The 21,094-nt window shown below is 39.6% G+C and overlaps 1 protein-coding gene and 1 long non-coding RNA gene across 4 annotated transcripts in view; one reads left to right on the forward strand and one right to left on the reverse strand.

Moving 5' to 3' along the window:
- LOC120564211 lies at window positions 1-9,470 on the reverse strand. The gene is made up of 4 exons (XR_005640080.1): window positions 9,322-9,470; window positions 8,429-8,545; window positions 783-902; window positions 1-406 (listed from the first exon to the last, which is right to left on the reverse strand). It is a non-coding gene; the product is annotated as an uncharacterized LOC120564211 (long non-coding RNA).
- The window catches only part of rasgrf1 (Ras protein specific guanine nucleotide releasing factor 1), a 23,577-nt gene continuing 7,975 nt past the window's right edge, over window positions 5,493-21,094 (forward strand). For 2 of the 3 annotated variants that reach the window (XM_039809034.1, XM_039809037.1), the window contains exons 1-14: window positions 5,493-5,850; window positions 9,708-9,814; window positions 10,146-10,293; window positions 12,212-12,304; window positions 12,386-12,639; window positions 13,455-13,534; window positions 13,691-13,884; window positions 15,227-15,336; window positions 16,445-16,563; window positions 17,063-17,223; window positions 18,181-18,244; window positions 18,557-18,699; window positions 18,834-18,916; window positions 18,998-19,249. In XM_039809034.1, coding sequence (XP_039664968.1) covers window positions 5,575-5,850; window positions 9,708-9,814; window positions 10,146-10,293; window positions 12,212-12,304; window positions 12,386-12,639; window positions 13,455-13,534; window positions 13,691-13,884; window positions 15,227-15,336; window positions 16,445-16,563; window positions 17,063-17,223; window positions 18,181-18,244; window positions 18,557-18,699; window positions 18,834-18,916; window positions 18,998-19,249 — 2,084 coding nt within the window. In that variant the 5' untranslated portion in view covers window positions 5,493-5,574. The remainder of the gene's footprint in view (window positions 5,851-9,707; window positions 9,815-10,145; window positions 10,294-12,211; window positions 12,305-12,385; window positions 12,640-13,454; window positions 13,535-13,690; window positions 13,885-15,226; window positions 15,337-16,444; window positions 16,564-17,062; window positions 17,224-18,180; window positions 18,245-18,556; window positions 18,700-18,833; window positions 18,917-18,997; window positions 19,250-21,094) is intronic. The other variant, XM_039809035.1, reaches the window with a different exon arrangement.

Consider the following 21,094-nt stretch of genomic DNA (forward strand, 5'->3'; position numbering starts at 1 on the left):
TCCAATTCAACCACAGATCTTCTCTTTCAAGATTGTTGTCATTCATCAAAATTAACATTTATGCATTCAAACATTCATTCAGTGGGCCCTCACCCCTTGAGTGGGCTGCCCAAGTGCTCCTAAAAGTGCTCTCTGGGTAGTTCAAGTGCTACTTTGATGCAACCTGAAGAGTATAAATTGACCATAACCCGCTACTACTTTCAAAATGTCCCTCTTGTATATGTTGTAGCTGAAGGCTTTATTAATGTTAATAGAGTATATACTAAAACTTTGTAGATCACTTATAAGTAATTAAACAAGAACTTTTGGGATGATGCATTATCTTTGTAGCTTTTTATTTAATCAGGAAGATCCCTCCGGTAGACTGTTTGGCCTCCGACCATCTGGGAAAGGATCTGCAGTGAATCTGGACCAAAATAAATGTATTAACAACTTATTAACATTTACAACTTCCAGTTTGAGAGATTATTGTAAAAAATATTTGATTTATAACTTTTTAACTTTAGCCCTGTTGGTTTATTGGAAAAATAAAAAGCCATGACCCTGTTTTAGGGACTTTTTTAACATTTGTAACTGCAGAATTAATGGCATTAAAATGTTAGACTCATTAATCTTTGTTGAGGAGGAGAAACAACAGCAAAAACAGCAAAAGTAATTTTTCAACACAAAAGTTGTTATTATTATTGGCTTGATCTATCAAACATTAAATTATTTATTAACCATTAGTTACAACTTAGAAACCCTTTAAAAGGTGGCCCTTAACCCTTTGCGTGAGTTCTCACCACTGCCACAGAGAGAGTCTGTGCACACCACCGGCCAGAGGTTTTCCCATCATGCACTGGGCAGGGGGTATTGAAGCATCCCAGACAGGTCTCATATCTATCGCAGAGTCCGGGTTTCGTCTTGGGAAGAGAAAAATCTTTTATCATTAACATACAGTAGATATGTTACAATAGCACACATCACAGCTATTTGCATACAGTGTGGATGTGGCTCCACCATATTATAACCAAGGGAACTGTGCACATATGGCTGGAGCATCACTGGGAACAACATTTTGGTTGCCCTCTTTGAAGAAGTTGTGTGGGCTCTGACTACTCTGCTTTGTGCTATTATAATTATTTAATTCCTCATTACGGATAATCCAGATTGTTTAACACAGCATCCTATTTTAAAGGGATTTCAGACGCCCATTTTTATGTTTGCTTACTAACTTTCAATCAAATAGGCTGTGACTGCCACAACAGCCAACTTGTTTGTTCCTACATGACAATGCAACAATGAGCATGAGGGAGCCTGGATCAAATCCAGAACGCTGTTTCTAAAAAAGGAAGGAGTAATTAGTAAATGTCATTTGAGAGGAGTATGGCGAATTAGAAGCCTGGTGGATCATGTAATTAGGACTGGAGCCTTTTCATAGGAAGCTCAGGGAAGGACGAGGACACCACAGCAGCATCCTCTGCTGAACACTGACAGCACTACGAGCTGTTACAGAAAACACCATTTGACACACACACACAGACTGTTGTAGTTTTTTTCTTATTCTCTTGGTTCACATATCTGACCAGATGTCGTGAATGTCAGATGTGATGACACGTTTGAGCTTATACTGAAGATTTGGGTTTCCATAATGTGAAATCATTTTTAAATCAAATTAAATTGTTAGTAATATTTTATGTTGTGTGTATGTAACAATTTAAAATGACATTTCTGTTAGTATGTGCACTTTTGGGTGTTTTACGTTTTTCATGTTTTCTCTTCCAATTAGAAAAACCTATTCTAATGGAGCAAAATACATTTCATACTTACAAATGAGCTGGACAATAAATAAATTTCCCATTTTCATGAATAAAAGTGTCCAAAAGGATTCAAAAGCAATTCAAGTGTGGATTTCCACATTCCACATTAATGACTGCTGAAACTGTAAGTCATTGTATTAATTGGTAGATCTACAGAACGTTAATTTTGAGAATCGATTAACCATTTCAGTCATTTATCAAGCAAAATATGGAACATATTTGATGGTACCTGATTCTCAAATATGCTGCTTTTGTCTGTTTCATATAATAATAATAATAATAATAATAATAATAATAATAATAATGATAATATTCAAGTATATTGGTTGGATAACACAAGCAATTTGAAAATGTCACCTACAGCTCAGCATTTTTCACAATTGTCTTGCATTTTATTGACTAAATAATTACAATAAATAAATCGATGCTGAAAATAATTGCTAATTGCTGCTCCAGTTTAACTTCACCATTTCACCAGAATACAAAAATCACATTTTGATTTAAATTGTTTATATTAATGCACTATACTAAATGCAATGATCAGTTATGGGGGGAAAAATCTTCATGTTGGAAAAGTGAACAGCACAGATGTCAGCTCTTCTCATTAAACAGAAATACACCCTTAGCAGTCATTATTGACACTCACGAACAACACACCCCCTCCCTCCTCTGTGAGAGGTTTCCTCCAGCAAAGACGCTGAGCCTCAGTTTGATAAAAGCAACTGAGGTGCTGCTGATTCAGATAGCACAAATTCGTTGAAGTATCTACATAGTAAGGGTTACTTTCAGACACATCTGAAACGATTCAATGATCCACAGAGCAGGATGGACTGAAAATCCCCACATTAAGCACAACAGCCCTGTTGTGCTGCACCTTGGCTCACACAGTACAGACCAAAAATACCCTCAGTGTTATCAGCCTCTCACATGTGTGTCAATGCAAATCTATTCAAAACTTGGCAGTGTCAGTTGCTTAGTCACAGCACATGTGGCTGGCATTGCGTCAGTTTATTACAAAACAATTGATTTCTCTACATCTCAGCCTGGGTGTCACTGACCACCTGTTTAAATATTTGGTTAATATCTAACTAGTGAGTGACTAATTGAAGAAAAAAAGGGCTTGTTCAGGAAGACGCTGCAGAGCCTGCAGAGGTTTATGGCAGAAAAGATCAGAGAGAGCGCAGACAACAATGGAGATGGAGTAATATATAAATCTCCTCTCTGAGAAGTAGCTGGAGGACTGACAGCAGCAGATTAGAGACTGTGCCTTTTAAACAAATTGACTGCTCAAAGAGGCATATTGGCTGTGTGCTCGAGCATGTTTTATAATGCAGCTCTGTAACCACTGAGACACACAAGTCTTACAGTTCAAACATGACATCATGTTGTTTAAACAAGCTCACGCTGCAAATTTATTTTTTGCAATGACCCTCTCTAACTATTGACCTATCAACTGCTGTCTCACCCTGTATTGCAAAAGCTGGAAGCAGTGTTCAGAGCCAAGGTTAACAGTATATTAAGGGGATGACATAAAACATAAGGGGACCAACCCAAATGGGTTTTTGTAATCTGAGAGTGAGTTTCTGTTTCGGCAATTATTTATATGGTGTTCATTCACATCATCAAGGTGAAGTCTTTATTATGTGTTTCTGTACTGTATCATTTCTCCCAAATACTCAAATGTTTCACATTTAACGTGGTGCTTCTATTTCAGTGTAACCCATGTATCTGATTTGCAAAATAAATCTGACCAATGCTATACTGAATTCGAGAGTCAACATCCTACTGTGAGATACCACACAGCCAATATGGGACAGCAGTTTATCTTCTACTATCTTCTTCTTGCCACTGACTGCACTCTTTAAAACGCAGCAGCAACTGATCTTAAACAGGACCATGCTGTTGTTTTTTGAACATTTTGGCCTATTTACACTGCAAGTTACATACAGAACTTACCAGTGCAGCTAATCCTTTTTTAGAGTGCGTTATAGACATTTTTCACGGCAGACATGTTGACATGTCACAGTAGGAAAAGCACAGGTGTATTCGAAACCATTACTGATGGCTGCATTCCACTTAGGAGAGACCCTGGTATTGTGCATGCTGACTCACTGAAATAGCTTACTGGGACACTTGATGGAATTGAGCCATCATTAAGGTTATCAATTTCAGCTGTGCTTTTCCTACTATGACAAGTCGAAAAAGGTCCATTGTTTGTTTTGTTTTTTTCACAACTACCAGCAACCATAAGCCTTTTTCATAGAAGATATTTTGACATGTCACAGTAGGAAAAGCACAGGTGTAACTTCTCAAATGAATGAAGGCTGAATTCTATTCAGCTGCTTTGGTTTGGTCATGGTACTGCGCATGCTGGCTGGCTCACTACACTTGAGTAGAACATAGACATTGTTAATGTTATTAGTAACACCTGTGTCAAAAAGTCTGCAGTGAAGAGGGCCTACTTGTTTTCATTCATGTGATCACAGAATGAAAATGAGCTTGCAGAGACTTGACGTTATTAGTAAGCCATTTCAGTGAAAATAGTCTACTTAGTGGTAATGCAACATAATTGTGATGCCACAATTATGCCATGTCATACTGGTAGTTGTAACTGAACTAAACCTAAACACATAAAAACATAAAATATCATGGCATAAATTGTTGGCAATAATGTAAAGTATTTGTGATTTTTAGTTGGGTTTGTAGTAAATGGGCAAAGCATGCAATAGTCATTAACACTGTTGAGTAAAGGACTAGCCTACTTTTTTCTTGTCTTTGATTTTTATTGGTATGTCACTTTAGCATGGAAGTTCATTCGTGACCTTAACGTGTGACAAAATAATTTCAACTCAAGAAACCCACTACCAGGTGGATGAAGATTGTGAGATGCAGTTGAAAGCTCTATAAAGACCCAATAAGTGGAGCCCAGACACACATTGTAGCATTTAAACTGAGATATATTTAAGTTTTTCCGATTTTAAGTTGTGAACTAAAAAATATTGTCCTCCAGAGGCTGAACTGCAACAAAAATTGACTCCTATAGAGCTACTTTTAGTGTTTTATGTAACCACTTTAAAACTCAAAATATCTACACTGATTATTTACTTTGTCAGGAAGAATGTGCTGAACGGTGAATCAGTGAAAAAGAAAATAAGGTCGACATCTTTTTATTCAGCAGGATGTTAAATGGCTGATTTCGAATAAAGTGGATTTTTTTTCTCTTGAACGTATGTGATTCTCCATTATTTTCCCTCTTGTATCCCCAGTACTTCTTAATACTGCAGGCTTGAGAGGAAACTCAACATCTTGTGGGAACGTTGCTGTCCAAGGTCCTGAAATCTGCTTTCCCAAGCATGCGCCATGTGACTTCACCCAGCACTGCCGAGCTCAGCACCAAGCTTGCTGCTTTCTGGAGATTTCATGTGAGGAAAAGGACGAAACCCAAACCCCTTTCCCTCTCATCTTGCGTTGTTTAGAGTGTTTATTTTTCGCCCCCCCTTCCGTCTTTTTTTTTATCGGATAATGTGGACCTTCAAAGCGCTCGGAGTATGACACAAGATTTTAGGATGCTGGACTTGTGCGCTCTGTTTCGTTTTTTTTCTTTCTCTTTTTCCCAAAACTGGAAATGCGTCGAAGACGGCGAATGCGCGCAAAGACAATCCGCGTTGTTCCAGCTGCAAAACTCCTTTGCTTTCTGGATTCTATTTTCCCTGGAGCGACTTCAGAAGGATGTAACGACCGATCCACCTTGCGCAGCTGAAGTCTTCTCATCAAAATGCAGAAGGGAATACGACTTAATGATGGTCATGTCACCTACCTGGGGCATATGGCGAAAAAGGATGGTACAAGACGAGGGTGCTTGAGCAAAAAAAGCTCAGACAACACGAAATGGCACACAAAGTGGTTTGCTTTGTTACAAAATATGCTCTTTTATTTTGAGAACGAGTCCAGCTCTCGACCCTCGGGATTATACCTGTTGGAGGGATGCTTATGCGACAGGGCGCCTTCACCAAAACCTTCACAGTCAGCCAAGGAGTGTTTGGAAAAGCAGGTATGGAGAGCGCGCGCACACACACACACACACACACACACACACACACACACACACACACACACACACACACACACACACACACACACACACATACACACACACACACACACACACACACATCTCTCTCTCTCCCTCTCTCTAGCACTGCTTTATTGTTTTTCAGGCTTTGTGTTAAAATATATTGACGAGGTGCAACACTGGGTGTAAAATTAGCTCCTGCGCCGCAAACGCCTTTGAACTATTTTAGTCGCGAACAGAACGCTTTTCTTATGCATATATTCTTCTTATATCCAATAGCATGATGACCTAAAATCCAGCGCAGCAAAATAGCACGAGGTTCCAGATTTCTGTATTGCACGTTATGTAATCCATGCATGGCATTAATGATGAGGTAACACTTACACCTAGTGATATTAACATAACAGTTCTTGCACTGGGCTATGCAGTGTTTTGCTTTAGGTTGCAGCAAACCCGAGCTTGATGATTTTTGATGGGATAGTTGGTGCAATGGATGTAAATGGATTTCTGTTCTTTTCAGGATGATGCATTTGCATCCTAGTTGGTCACATATTTTGCTTTTGACTTTCAGTCATTATCTTTTTGACGTTTTAGGGTGGAGAGTGATATATCTAATGCTCCTTCCAATAAAACATGCACACACAAAAAAAGTTGTTGCCTCAAGGTTTCCATCTTGTGGTGAAATGATGAAACTACAGCTGAAGCTGCGAAAAACAGAAGGGTGCCAGCAATCAGTCAGCTCTCATCTACGGTAGATGACCTGAATGAAATGATTCAGTCTAATACCGGAATTTGTAATTAGCATTATAGATGGTAATTATTGTATCACTTCTTATTAGTGGTATCAAATCTTTAAGGAAGACTCTATCACACAGTGTTAAGACTACATATAGCAGGATACATTTAAATCGTATCTGCAAATGAAGTATCCACTCGATCTTAAAAACACTCCTCTGGCTGCTTGTTAACACAGCAAAACATGAAAGCGAGGAGTAGAAAGGTTGACAGGTCTGTTGACATTGTTATTGTATATAACCCGTCTGGGAACATAATGCTTCACTGCCACTGGCTCTCCTTTCCTCTCTCCAGGCTCTGTGCCTGGCTCTGTCGGTAGGGCTGCAGTCCAACGTGAGTCCTGGCTCTTCCTGTGAACAGCTGCCTTTGTGCTGACAAAGCAGAATGCAACACACTGGCTAATGTTGTGCTCTCACAGTTGCTTTAAAGGCACCCAAAAAACCTCCCTGAAAGAATTTGGATTATTTTTTATTTTTGTCAGCAGTGCTGTTTCCAATGCATTGTGCTATTTTAAATGCATAAATGTGAACATGAACATGCTGAGAAAAGCCTGATCCATCGATGGACTGAATTCATGATAAACTTAAAGGAAGACGCTTGATTGCTTTTTCCTGTGAATCATGTTTGCTGAGAGTGAAAGCACTGAGAGGTACACAAATAATGAATGACTAATGTGACTGATATTACAGGCTGCTGAAGAGTTACCGCTCAGTGTAAACAAACAACCATCCTTAACAAGGACAAATAAGAGTAAGAAAATATCACCTCCATCTCCTATCCCCACCTTGATTCATGGTTTTGTGCAAACGTTTTAGCAATCCACCATAATCCCTACATTATATTTATCCTCAAATGCATTTAGCGTGAAAATAATAACGCATTTGAGCCTGAGGTTTCTATGGCAACCCTTATTTGCATCCTAAAGAATGATGCAGTTGGGAGTGGCGGGGTAACAGAGAGGATAGAAGTAGTGTCTCGCATCTCTCCTATTCATGCGAGCGCTATCTGGGCTAAATTTGTTCCTTGCAGTACCTTGGAGGGGTCAGTGTCCATTTATAGAAAACACACCTCGCTCACACTGGGAAACACCAGCACTTTGACCGATAGCACACGAAGTTAGATGGTTGATTTGATACAAACTGTACTGTAAATCAAAAGATCTGACTAATACGTGCTAGTGATGTAGGACAACCTGGTGATGTTGGCATGGTGAAGGCTAACATCCAAACTAAAGATACTCAAAATGAAAGCGTATGCAAGTAGAGTGATAACCAACACTTAGTGCTCCAGGGAATATACTACCGTATAGATCTCATTATAGGATTCAGGAAAGTCCTTCAGTATTGCAGCAATAAAACTGAGCTGTTTATCAGTCAGTAGCAATTATACAAGACAAAAGAATTATTCCACTCATGTCTAATGAATTATTTACCACTCATATCCACAGCACAGCAAGACTGACAAGTGAGTGTTGCCCCCATAACAAAAGATTATCGGCTATAAAAGCAAATAATACTCATGGATCTATATGATACGTTTTATCAATGCTTTATCAATCTCATATATATCTGTTCTGATCAGTAATGATTTTTAAAGGTGCATGACTCAGCCATAAACATAAAGCAGGAAGCAGACAGTGCACTTATAACATTGCCTCACACCAGACACTCACCACGCTCTTAGAGAGATCATGAGGGAAAACTACAACAACATGCATGCCTCTCTGCCAAAAATAGATTTTCTTTGACGGTAGGATGAATACCTAATGAATGTGAAGATGGAAGAGCAGTCAGCCATGAATAATGATCAGTTGCAGGTTGATAGGCGCCTGTTGAACATGTCCAGGCCAAAGATTAGAGTCTGGTCTCCCTTAGCACAGCTGGAACAGTCCACAGGAAAAATTACATTTCATGGTTCACTTTATTATGTTTAATATGTTTTAATAAGTCAAATATTCCATATGTTGCTCTCATCAAAAAGGCCTTCTTAAACATAATATAAACCCAAGAACTATTACATTTAGAATTAAAAGAAAGTTGCATTTATAAATGCAGGTGATGTATTATTCTTTCTTTGACATGAGAAAATGTAATTATTTTCACTATCTGTACTGTAAGATAAGTTATTTATAATATTATTATTTACTTGTTTATCTATTTATAAGCTATTTTTAGCATCCGTTTGGACACTTTATTGTGGGGTAAAACATACTTGTACCCACTTTGCAAACCCACAAGGATCACTATATTTGGTGTAAAGGTAATGCTTGCTCTAGTTACATTTATCCAAATAGTTACAGCATTGTGTCATTTCACCATCGGTAGCATCAATGTTAAATCCTAGTAAAAATAGCAATGCTCTGTAACGAGTAAAGGTTTTGTGTAAAAAAAATTATTTAAGCAAAAGTACTTAAGTATTATCAGCAACAATGTTATTTAGTATCAAAAGTAAAAGTAATTATCATTATGCAGAATACGATACGAGGAAATTCCAAATAAAAATTTGAAATCTGACCCTATCAATGACCCATGCATAATCTATGAAACCAAAGTAAAAGATGCGAAATGCTAATGTAACAATAATTATAACAATAATAACAATACTAATAATACATTATTTTCAGTTGAGCTTTAGTTGCTAGGAAACAGGTCTCACACAGTTATGTAATTGGCCGTGGCTCCAGCCTCCATGTCTTATGGCATTTCCTCCTGGGAACCAGAGACATCCCAGGAACCGAGCTGGGGGAGGGTTCCCTCAGTGAGCTCCATGAATTGCAGTGGTGGGCGAGAAAGATGTGGCTTCCCCAGGCCCTGTGTGGTTTTAAATCACCCGCTTGATGTCTGTAGCAGCGAGGCAGTGGAACAAACACAAAGACAAAAGCAGTGGAGAAGCTTCAGTTAAGCCCCTATATAATAGATTTATCTAGAAGGTATGCAATAACGAATGCTCCTTTCTGTGCAGAACATATAACATGTCAGGTTAATGATAGTCCTGTTGTTTCTAACAAGAACTACACACCCTTTCTCCCTTGTTTGTTTCAGTACTATTTCACTGTCAACTTTACCCATGAAAACCAAAAGGCGCTTGAGTTACGCACAGAAGATGTAAAGGACTGCGATGAATGGGTGGCTGCAATATCACACGCCAGGTAAAGGCACACATCAGTGAAATGTGCAGACATGGCAATTATAAGATGAATTAGTCAGTAGAGGGTAAGTAATCTTGTGCTGCTCAGTCTGTAGGGGATGTTGCCATGGTTTCATAAGTGGGGTTAAAATATAAAGAGATGTCAGAAAAATGCTTTGTTCACAAGAAAAACCTGATTGCTGTGATGTGAGATGAAACTACACACACTGATGTGAAATTCATTACTCAAGCTGCAATACATAACCGTGTGTGTGTGTGTGTGTGTGTGTGTGTGTGTGTGTGTGTGTGTGTGTGTGTGTGTGTGTGTGTGTGTGTGTGTGTGTGTGTTACAGTTACAGAAACTTGGCCAACGAGCATGAGACTCTCATGCAGAAGTATCTTCATCTGCTTCAGATTGTGGAGACGGAGAAAACAGTTGCTAAGCAACTTCGACAACAGATAGAAGATGGGGAAATAGAGATTGAAAGGCTTAAGTCAGAGGTAATACTCACTGTGATGCCTTTACACTGAGGAGTAGGGATGTAAACAAATGTGAATACATTATTCAGATTTGAACGGCTACAAACCGCAAACGCCCCCTGCCAATTGACACATTTTTTCCCACAAACATCACAACTCTTCTTCTCAGAGTCGTACCTCAGTCAGATCTAAACACACCTTGTCACAATCAGCTGAATTCACTCTTTACAGCAGTGTCAGGATCTCTGATGTGCATTGAGGGTAAATCTGTTTAGAAATAATAGAAAAAAGGCGCTCCTTATAACTTATAATTGCTCTTATTGCTTTTTGCTCATTATTATAATTTTTTCTTCACTATCAAAGTAATCCAGTGGATTGTTGTCTGTACAGTATGAACATGAACTGCTAGTAGACAAACCAGCACGATTTTCCTGATGAAAATGTATCAGAATGTAAATAAAGGTTAAAGGTTAAAAACACAGATCACTGAGGTTTACCCTCAATTACTTCTCACCACTCCTCACCAGATTTGTTGTGCAGTTCAGGATGAAGCTTGACTGGTGACCCACAGCTTTCATATCATCATCATCATCCGATACTGAAGCCTGGCACCTTGAGTTACTTGAGCTGAAGTTAGGGACCGTCACAAACGTGCATGCTAATAGAATGAGAAAGCCTTTCAGATTTTTGTCTCATTTTTGTCTCTTTTTTTATCAGAGATGCTTTAGATCAACTTTATCATTCTCCAAATATATAGAATGAAAAATATAAACAACAATAATGCATTATAGCCCACTGACTTGTATTTCCCTACTGTTCTCCTCCTGTTCTATTTCCACAAGGATTATTAATTTCCACCTGAACAATTAACAAACACATCTTTGATTTAAAAAAAAGTCATGTTATTATTTAATGGATACAAATATTATGTTATATTGTATATTTTGTTGGCAGTTGTACATATATGTATGACAAGTATAAATGGTAGTAGAAAACAATTTAACACCAGGGTATAAATCCAAATACACATATTATTGTAAGATAAACAGATACAGTAAGTAGCATTACATCCCTACTCAAGAGTATCTGTCTGGGCTATTGTATTCTTCTGATATCCAGCATTTTGTCCTTTCTGACCAAACCACAATAAGCAAGGATTGCAGGGTTTCTATCTATAAATGGATGTGTGGCAGCCACACACAGTATCAGTCAGACCTACTGTAAATAGACTTCCTAAACTGGCACAATAATACTATATTACAACTTATTCTCATTCCTCATCGCACCAGCACAGCAAGTAACAGCTGAACCATTGGGAAAATGATGGATTATGTTGATTATTGTTATGTTTGTCACATATGTATGAAGAAGTGTAAGAGGACAGAAATGGAAGCACTGCATTGTCACAGAGAGAGACGTGTTCAGGCCAACCACACTCCACTTTGCATCTCCTCTCAGAAACAATGCCTCCAATAGGGCTGCGTTCCCGGCTGTAATCTTCAGATCAAATAATCATTTTACTTTAATGTGCAAATGTGATGCTTGAAATCAATTTATGTGCTGAATATGCATGAACACGGCTTTTAAATTGCATCACTTCTATGAAATGCAATGACAATTAACTCTCTTGCCGTCTACAATGTAAATGGATAGCTTCAAACAGTTCAAGGCAGCTCCAATCTTTTTTTTCAGCAGCCTATTACCTCATGTCAACATGCAAGACAGTTTGGTTCCATTTACATGACCAATGTAAATAAATAAATATTGGTGCAGAGGTACCAGCCAAGTGAACACAGCTAGTTTAGTCAGGCTAATGTCTCAGTGTTGACAGTGCTCACAGGTCCTGTCCTGTTGAGTCAGTCACTTACATGCTGGTACAGTAAGTGAGAAGTGTGTGAGTGGGAATGATTAGTCTTTCTTGTGGTTGCCTCCACGGCAGATCTCTGGGATGCTCAAAGACAACGAGAAGATTCACGACAGCCCTGCAGCCGCCCCAACAGATGACGACTCAGAAATCAAGAAAATCAAAAAAGTAAACACTTGAATTAAAACTTGTTGCTAAATTTTACATCTTAAGATGCTGAGAAACTGACTACAGCCTTTAAAATTCCAGGTCCAGAGCTTCCTGCGAGGCTGGATCTGCAGGAGGAAGTGGAAGACAATCATCCAGGATTACATCCGTTCACCACATGCAGAGAGCATGAGGAAGAGGAACCAGGTGGTGTTCAGCATGTTGGACTCAGAGGCCGAATATGTCCAGCAGCTTCACATCCTGGTGAACAATTTCCTGAGGCCCCTCCGCATGGCAGCCAGTTCCAAGAAACCGCCCATCACCCACGATGATGTCAGCAGCATCTTCCTCAACAGGTTGGATCCTCTTGTCCCACAGAACACTTCCATTAACTGCCTTACAAAACATAGTCATCTTAAAGGTACCCTGTGGAGTTTTTTATTTTAATTTTTTTAACACTATTAGCATTATGGAGCAATGTTATTGTGAGAGGAAGCTCGATTTGTTTATATCTCTTGGACAAGCGCTATTCCACGGAACGCCAATTGGTGGCAGTAATGGGCAAGAAACGAAGAAGACTGCTAGCCAGCAAAATATATGTAAACAATGCAGATTTAAAATCACAAATCACCTTTTCAAATGTTTTGTAAGGAAGGAGATGTATGATCTCAAGGATACATAAAATGTATTTCTTACGTGATACTTTTACAGTAAAAAAAACAACATTTAAATATTTAAAGGTTATAAGACTTAGTGACATTCTATTTTAACCTCAATATAAGCAAAATTCCTATGAAGAAAGATCAGAAATGAAAAAATATGAGCTGTACAAGCTATATGCAGTCTATTGGATTATCTAGGATTCTCTTATATGAAGTTCAAGGTTCCAGATTGAGTTTTGTGTCCCATTAGACAAATCTTTGCCAAGCACACAGACATTACAATGAAGACAGTAATCTACACACACACCCCTATTGGCCTATTCCAAATCCACCCACGCACTCAACCAAGCACATTCATGCTCAAAACCTGCACACCCATGCTCTCGTACACACTGTCTGGTGTCAGGGATTTCTTTCATCACAACTTCACTGGATTTGGGCAGAATTATGTATACAAATTCTGTATTTGTTTGAGAAGTTAATCATTTTTTCTTTCTTTTTTTTGTCAGCGAAACTATCATGTTTCTACATCAGATATTTTACCAAGGTCTAAAAGCCAGAATAGCGAGCTGGCCAACATTAGTGCTGGGTAAGAAACATTTTCATTTCATGACTTTTTTCATAACCATTGTGAAGCTGGTTCAGTGTGACTGTCAAATATCATTAAAGATGAATGGTGAATTACTCCACAGTATTGTTTGTGTCCTTGTGACAGTAAAGTATCTTGGTATTGATCCCTCTATAGCCGACCTGTTCGACATCCTGCTGCCCATGCTGAACATCTACCAGGAGTTTGTGAGGAACCACCAGTACAGCCTGCAGATCCTGGCTCACTGCAAGCAGAACAGAGACTTTGACAAGCTGCTGAAGCAGTACGAGGCCAAGCCCGACTGTGAGGAGAGGACTCTGGAGACCTTCCTCACCTACCCCATGTTCCAGGTGAGCTCATTTGTCTCACAGATATACACAAGAAATAAAGGCAGACCCATTTGTTTGCTGCAGAGCTGCAGCCTGGAGCCAGATTTGGGCGTTAATTCTGAGCCCTTGCCGCCATTCTGGGCCAAGTTCTTCCCTCCATATAGAAATGTTACCCTTGGGCCGTATAATTCACCAACTCAATACTAGTTGGTTATAGCTATGCCAATAAAACCCAGTTGTAGCTGTCTGTAATGTGGTTTTGTTTTCTCAATATTCAAAGCTGGATGTCTATTAAAGGCACTGTCTGTGATTCAAATGTAAACAAAAGGACAGGCCTGTCACCAACATGCTTATAAGTGGAATCTGCTCTCACTTCCAAAACATGTTAACTATAAATATTCTTGAATATTGTTTATATATTGTACCTATAATTTATATGGTTGCTAGTTTTAGTTTTGAAGTCCATAGCCATTTTAGGCTTCTCTCTTATAATGTATCTTAAAAATGTCACTTTTGACTATTCATTCCTTTTAGTCAGTTTGCAACCCAGTCTCATGTTTTTCTAATGCTTTTAAACATCAAAGTTATACAGTGCATTTGGTTATGATCTGTTGTAAACGTGTCTTAACCAGAGTATATTCTGACATTGGACAACGAATTGCCCACATTTTAACCTCTATTCCACCGCTATTAATACATGTTAATAGCAATTTTCAGTTTTTATTTATTGCTCTCAAAGCATATCATAGACTTATTTTAATTACAATTAAATTGCAGTGCATAACCTTGAGATGCACTGTTTCAGTTGCTCTATAATCTAAGGTTAAGATGAAAGATGAGCCCAGTCTCTGGAGAAACCTGCTGCACAACTCATGGTAAATATGTCAAATGGCAAATACCACATAGGATTTAACAATAATTGTAACCAAATTGGTGAATTTCCATTTCATGTGTTCTGGGCTCTATTCTGGCCATCATGGCTCAACCAAAGACCCGATCCATTTACTCTCTGAGTTATGTCCCATATTGTAGCATCACTGTTCAAGAACAGAAACAGCAGGCATGTGTCTGCTTTTGCTCAGAATATCCCTGTAGTGTTTTTCATATCTATGAAAAGCGGTTGTTTTTTGGAGCTCAGGCTTTAATAATGGCTCCTTTCTGGCAAGGCACGCAGTTTCCCGACAGTCCCCTCTGCTGGGGCCTACTGCAGGCTGTGCTGTGTTGATAATAAATTTTGCTGATGAGTGTAGATTGTGCTCTCCACTGATCTACTTCTCATTAGTGTGCGTGCATGTCGGCACGTGCATGTAAGCTCTTATATTTGAGTGTGACTCCCCTGTTGCTTTCTGTTTTGTCTCTGTAGATTCCCCGCTACATTCTTACGCTCCACGAACTTCTGGCCCACACTCCCCATGAACACGTAGAGAGAAACAGTCTGGACTACGCCAAATCTAAGCTGGAGGAGCTTTCCAGGTACTTCTGTATCAACAATTCCTCCGATTTCATTCAACCACATGGGTAATTTGTTCCTACCATCTAATACGACCCACAGGAGCATTTCCCAAATAAGCACCCCTACTGGTAGCAGGAGATCAACACACCCCCATACCTTAACATAACCATTGCAGTTTTAAGGTCTGTTTATTGTTGTGAAAAGGTCCCAGTTTGGTTAGGTTTAGGCAACAAAACTACTTGGTTAGGTTTAGGAAAAGATTGTGGTTTTGGTCAAAATAAATATGTTCGTTACGTAACTTCAGTTATGTACGTGACGTAGTGTAATGTTACATAGCATAATGTAGTTACGTACTTAACTTATGTAAGTACTTTCACAACATTAACTTTTAGTTTTTCCTGGGTGAAAGTCCTTTGATTGACCCCTCCACCGCAACCTACTCCAGACGCAGACTTTGTCACTCTTTATCTTACGTTACTTGACTTCCTCCTTTACGTCCATCATAATTACTACAACCACTAGAGGCCATAGCCACAATATACCTGAATATGGGTATATAATGGGGTCGTTTTTTAGGGGAGGACAGTCCCTTCCATATAATAAAGTTGAGTCAAGACTTGCATGGCATCTCGAATGAGCGACATCACTTTACACGACATAAAGGGCATAAATGTTATGTCGTGCATTTATATACATTTACAAAAATCTAGAAAATAATTTAACAAACTACCAGTATGATGAAACTAGTTATCGTGTTTTCCGTAATAATGGTAATAACAAAAAACATAAAACATTTATAGGAGAAGTTTAACTGTATATAAAAAGATGGAGTAAATTATTCTTTTATTACCCGTAAAAAACATGCAGAGGTTGTAATACTTTTTAAAGTTGTATCTGCAGGGCAAACTTTATGTTGCCAAAGAGGCAAAGAAAGTATGACAAGCACTTGCCTTTTACTGTAAATGACCGCATAACTAAAGGCTACCCAGATGACTGTATTAACTTTATTACATATTATTTATCGCATTAGAAATTTAGCAAATGGACAGTCACTGACTCAGATTTTACTGAGGGTTACTGAGTCCTATATAGATTAAATGAGAATAATTAAATGTTCCTTTTCCCTAGAATCATGCACGATGAAGTGAGCGAGACCGAGAACATCAGGAAGAACCTGGCAATAGAGCGCATGATCATAGAGGGCTGCGAGATTCTCCTCGACACCAGCCAGACATTTGTAAGACAAGGTAATGCCTGCCTGCTGTACTTTAGATACCAGCAAAGAAACCTCCAATTCCACAGAAAAGCAGACTTGTAAGAGGGGGGATTTCCTGTCCCTCCTTACCTGTCTGACAGCCTGATCTCCCATCTTCAGCACTGTATTGAGGGGAAAATACTGAGTTACAAAGAAGATATCTCTCTCTCTGGGGAACAATGTGTACAGGTTTTAATTTCCAAGTGTAATTAGACTGTTCAGAGGCAAACTGATGATGAATCTGGGACTGTAAATGTCCCCAACAGGCCTTGATGGATGAGGAGAGGGAAAAACGAAATGGTACATTATTTAATCCTTAGTATCTCATGTGACTCTACATGTATTCATATGTAGAAGAAGGCTAGACAAGCAATGTCATATTGATTATTTCTTTTATTCAGTTCCTCCACTGCCAGCTCCTTATGCTCCTTTTTTCTATCCCCTGTCCTTGCCTCTTTTTCACTTATACACTCTTTTATTCCCACATACAGGGTCTCTCATCCAGGTGCCGATGAGTGAGAAGGGCAAGATCACCCGTGGGCGACTAGGCTCTTTGTCTCTGAAGAAGGAAGGAGAGAGGCAGTGCTTCCTCTTCTCCAAGCATTTAATCATCTGCACCAGGGGTTCTGGGGGAAAGCTTCATCTCACCAAGGTGTGCCTGCGCTGCTGAGCTAGCATTGGAGCTGCTTCTCATTTCAAACATCACAATCTTACGGCGCCGCCAAAAACCCTGGAATCTCTGAGCTAATTTGAACGGATTAACTGAGATGAAAGCTACAGGGTTAGCGATTTTGTGGCTTTTATCAGTGGCAATGACCGCTGGAGCTACACACTCATACAAGCCTGCAAACACACAAGCCTGCACAAACACACACACACACACACACACACACAGGCTCACATGTTTGAAAGCAGCTGCTTGATGTCACTTTGATGTGTAGTGTAATGGAGTGGTGGTGTATTATTACTCCACATTACTCAACATTACAAACGGAGAGTGTGGTTTGGGGTCCAAGATGAGACCAAAAAGCTTTCAACTGAAGGCCTTACATAAAGTTACAGTAAAACTATATTCTTCTTGTGAGATGTTTCAACATCAATAAATGCTTTTTTTGGCATAACTTTTCAAGTTGATATGGCAAACTTGTTAGCAGGTATCAGAGAAAGAAAGAAAAAAAGCTGAAAGACACAAGGGTTGATGGCAGTGGCCCAGTCTGCAGCTGGCCAACCGTTTTCTGCCCAACAAAGGTTCAAGTGCATTTGTCAATCTATACAGAAAGAAAACTGGTATGTGCTACGACTGTTCACTCGTTCAGTGTGTTTTGGTAAGAATTTTAGAGCTGATGTTAATGACACCTTGCATTTGATTCTTGTCCCTTTGACAAAGGGATAGAAACAGCATATAAATGAAAAGGTAAAAGTAGTTTTAATTACATTCATATAGGCAGTAGAGTTGCTGATGAGCCTTTTTCTAATTCTAAAATTCACAGTATAGCACCCTAACGATGAACCTTGAACTTTTTAGTGTAAATGTACAGTATACTATAGCTGCAATGTAAGAGGATGAGTGAAGAAACTAAATATACATTGTATTGTATGTTGTTTCCAGAATGGAGTAGTCTCGCTTATAGACTGCACTCTTATGGAGGACCCCGAGGGAACAGATGATGAGTGTGAGTGTTTTATTCATGTAGTAGCTTACAGAGATATGCATAATATCTACCATGTGTGCTAATGTATATAATGTAGGATTACTAGTGTGTGCCTGAATTTATTAATATTTTATATTGCATATTTGGAACAGTTGCAAATGTGCTCCAAAGGCAGGCAGTGCCACTAGAAAAGAATACAGACTCAACATGAAACATGACGTCAAATGATGATGTTAATGCAGATACAGTATAAACACTTGAAATGTATGCATTTTTAGGGAGCGAGAGATAGAGAAAATGAAATCTAGTTATGTCTTTGTGTTCGCCTCAAAGCCAAATCAGACAAGAGTGGCCAAGACATGGAGCACCTGGACTTCAAGATTGTCGTGGAACCAAAGGACAGCCAGTCATTCACAGTCATCCTGGTGGCCTCCTCGAGGCAGGAGAAGTCTGCATGGAACAGTGACATCAGCCAGGCACGTCAACACGCATCACAGTCTCCAGTAGACAGAGGAGAAGCCGAAGATGTCGGCAGGAAGCCTGCACTTTACAGAACTCACTAACATTTCTTATGTCCTTTCTTTTTACTTCTACTACATCTGTCCCACAGTGCATAGACAACATTCGCTGCAATGGGCTGATGATGAACGCCTTCGAAGACAATTCCAAAGTCACAGTGCCACAGATGATCAAGTAAGCCTTGTTTTTTTTGTATATGCAACTCTTTCCCTTTGCATTAATTTCAAATTTTGTTTGTCTTTTTTATTTTCTGAGCAGGTCAGATTCAAGTCTGTACTGCGATGATGTGGACATCCGCTTCAGCAAGATGATGAACTCCTGCAAGGTGCTGCAGATCCGCTACGCCAGTGTTGAGCGCCTGCTGGAGAGACTGACCGACCTTCGTTTCCTCTCCATCGACTTCCTCAACACCTTCCTGCACTCCTATCGTGTGTTCACCACCGCTGATGTGGTGCTAGACAAGCTCATCACCATCTACAAGAAGCCCATCAGTGCCATTCCTGCTCGGTGAGTCACTTTACACATGACAGATTTGAATGTTGTAAAGTTGTTGATGGCACTACTGTAAAAATAGACAAACACATCTTACAGTATTTGATACCTTGGCATCCCTCCAGACTTTACCATGCTGCATAAATATGAGATTGATATATTTGTCATCCTCTCATGAATGCAAGGCATGTGCAGGAACCAAGGAGCTTGCAGGTTGAACTTTTAGGTTTTACTGCAGCAATATGACTTATTTCTTACTGTTTTTATAGCCAGAAGTGATGAATTTGTTTCAGTTTTTACATATAAAGGTTAGTTTCACCTGATGAATCTCACTTCAATCATGAAGGCAATACATGTTCTAGGCTACTGTCTAGCAGCTCTTACAAATAGCATAAAACAACAATAGAATTCTTTCTATTGTTGTTTTATGCTATTTGTAGATAGATAGATAGATAGATAGATTTTATTCAGAGTTTGTCTCCTTGAAATAATCCAAAAAAGGGCTCCAAGATTTCAAGAAAAGTTCGGGTTTCATTCTAACTCCAAATTTAATCTTTTCAAATTTGAGGGCAAAAAGTAGGTCAAAAATCCACTGACGGTAGGTTGGAGGAGATGGCAGCTTCCAGTTTATTAGTATAAGTCTTCTAGCCAACAGTGTGCAAAGTGCAATATTATCCCTCTCTAAAGCTGTAAGTTTAACATTTTCCGGAAGGACCCCAAATAAAGCTGTCAATGGGTTGGGATCTATTACTGTGATAAGGATTTCTGAGATACAACTAAAAATTCCCCCCCAAAACCTTAATAACTTAGAACAGGACCAGAAAGAACGAAAGAGAGAGGCTGGCTCTGCAACACAGCGTGGGCAGGTGGGGTCTAAGTCAGGAAATATCTTGGCAAGTTTCACCCTAGACCAATGAATACGATGCACTACCTTAAATTGAATAAGCCTATGCCTCGAGCTAACTGAAGAAGAATGTATCCTTTTTAAGATAGTGTGCCAGGTTTATTGTTGCGTTACATTTGACAGAATTAGTGTTCACATACTGTATGTGAAACTGGAACGGTTAAGTCCAGTGATTTCCAAAGCTTTGTGTGCATTTGGGGAGTTTGTTTTGTTGGTTGCACAGAGAAGCAGCAGATGGAGCAGTAGAGGAAGACCAGCTCCATGATGCTTAAGTATTCCTGTGTGTGTGTGTGTGTGTGTGTGTGTGTGTGTGTGTGTGTGTGTGTGTGTGTGTGTGTGTGTGTGTGTGTGTGTGTGTGTGTGTGTGTGTGCTTACACGCACGCGTGTGTGCATGTGTATTTGTGTGTTCAGTGGTTGAAAGCAGTAATTGGGTCCAGTCTCTCCTGCCTGCCTGGGAGTGTCTCAACTGGGCTCTGTCGCTCTATGGCAACCAACATCGGTGCTGCAGGACCCCACCCTTCCCTTCCCTTCCTCCCCTCCCTCCCTCTCTCCTTGTCTGCAAAAGATCCATAGTGTGAAATATTGACGGAGTGTTGCAGCGGGGCTAACTCGCCGCTCCACAGGCCTAGAGCGAGGGACCCACTGTGGGGTTCAGATCATAGGGAGCTCCCCATGCCCACGCCCTGCAGCATGCTCTCCCGTGGCGCTTGTCATGTCACTGTGTGAGACACCTACACTTGGCTGCTTGTGTCAGCAGTGGCCATGCGCACTATCACTCGCTGTGCTATTTATGGGAACCCGTGAGGTCGCCAGAAGGGTGGCAGGGAGTGGGAGAGGTTTTCTGCAACACTGCAGCTTGTATCCTGCTTTAAAACAATGAGACTACTGGTTGCTATGCTAACTTGGTTTGCATGAATTATTTAGGAGATGTTGTGTATTTAGCTAAGCTCTTAAA

This window comes from Perca fluviatilis, chromosome 8, assembly GCF_010015445.1.
Source record: "Perca fluviatilis chromosome 8, GENO_Pfluv_1.0, whole genome shotgun sequence".
Classification (NCBI taxonomy): Eukaryota; Metazoa; Chordata; class Actinopteri; order Perciformes; family Percidae; genus Perca; species Perca fluviatilis.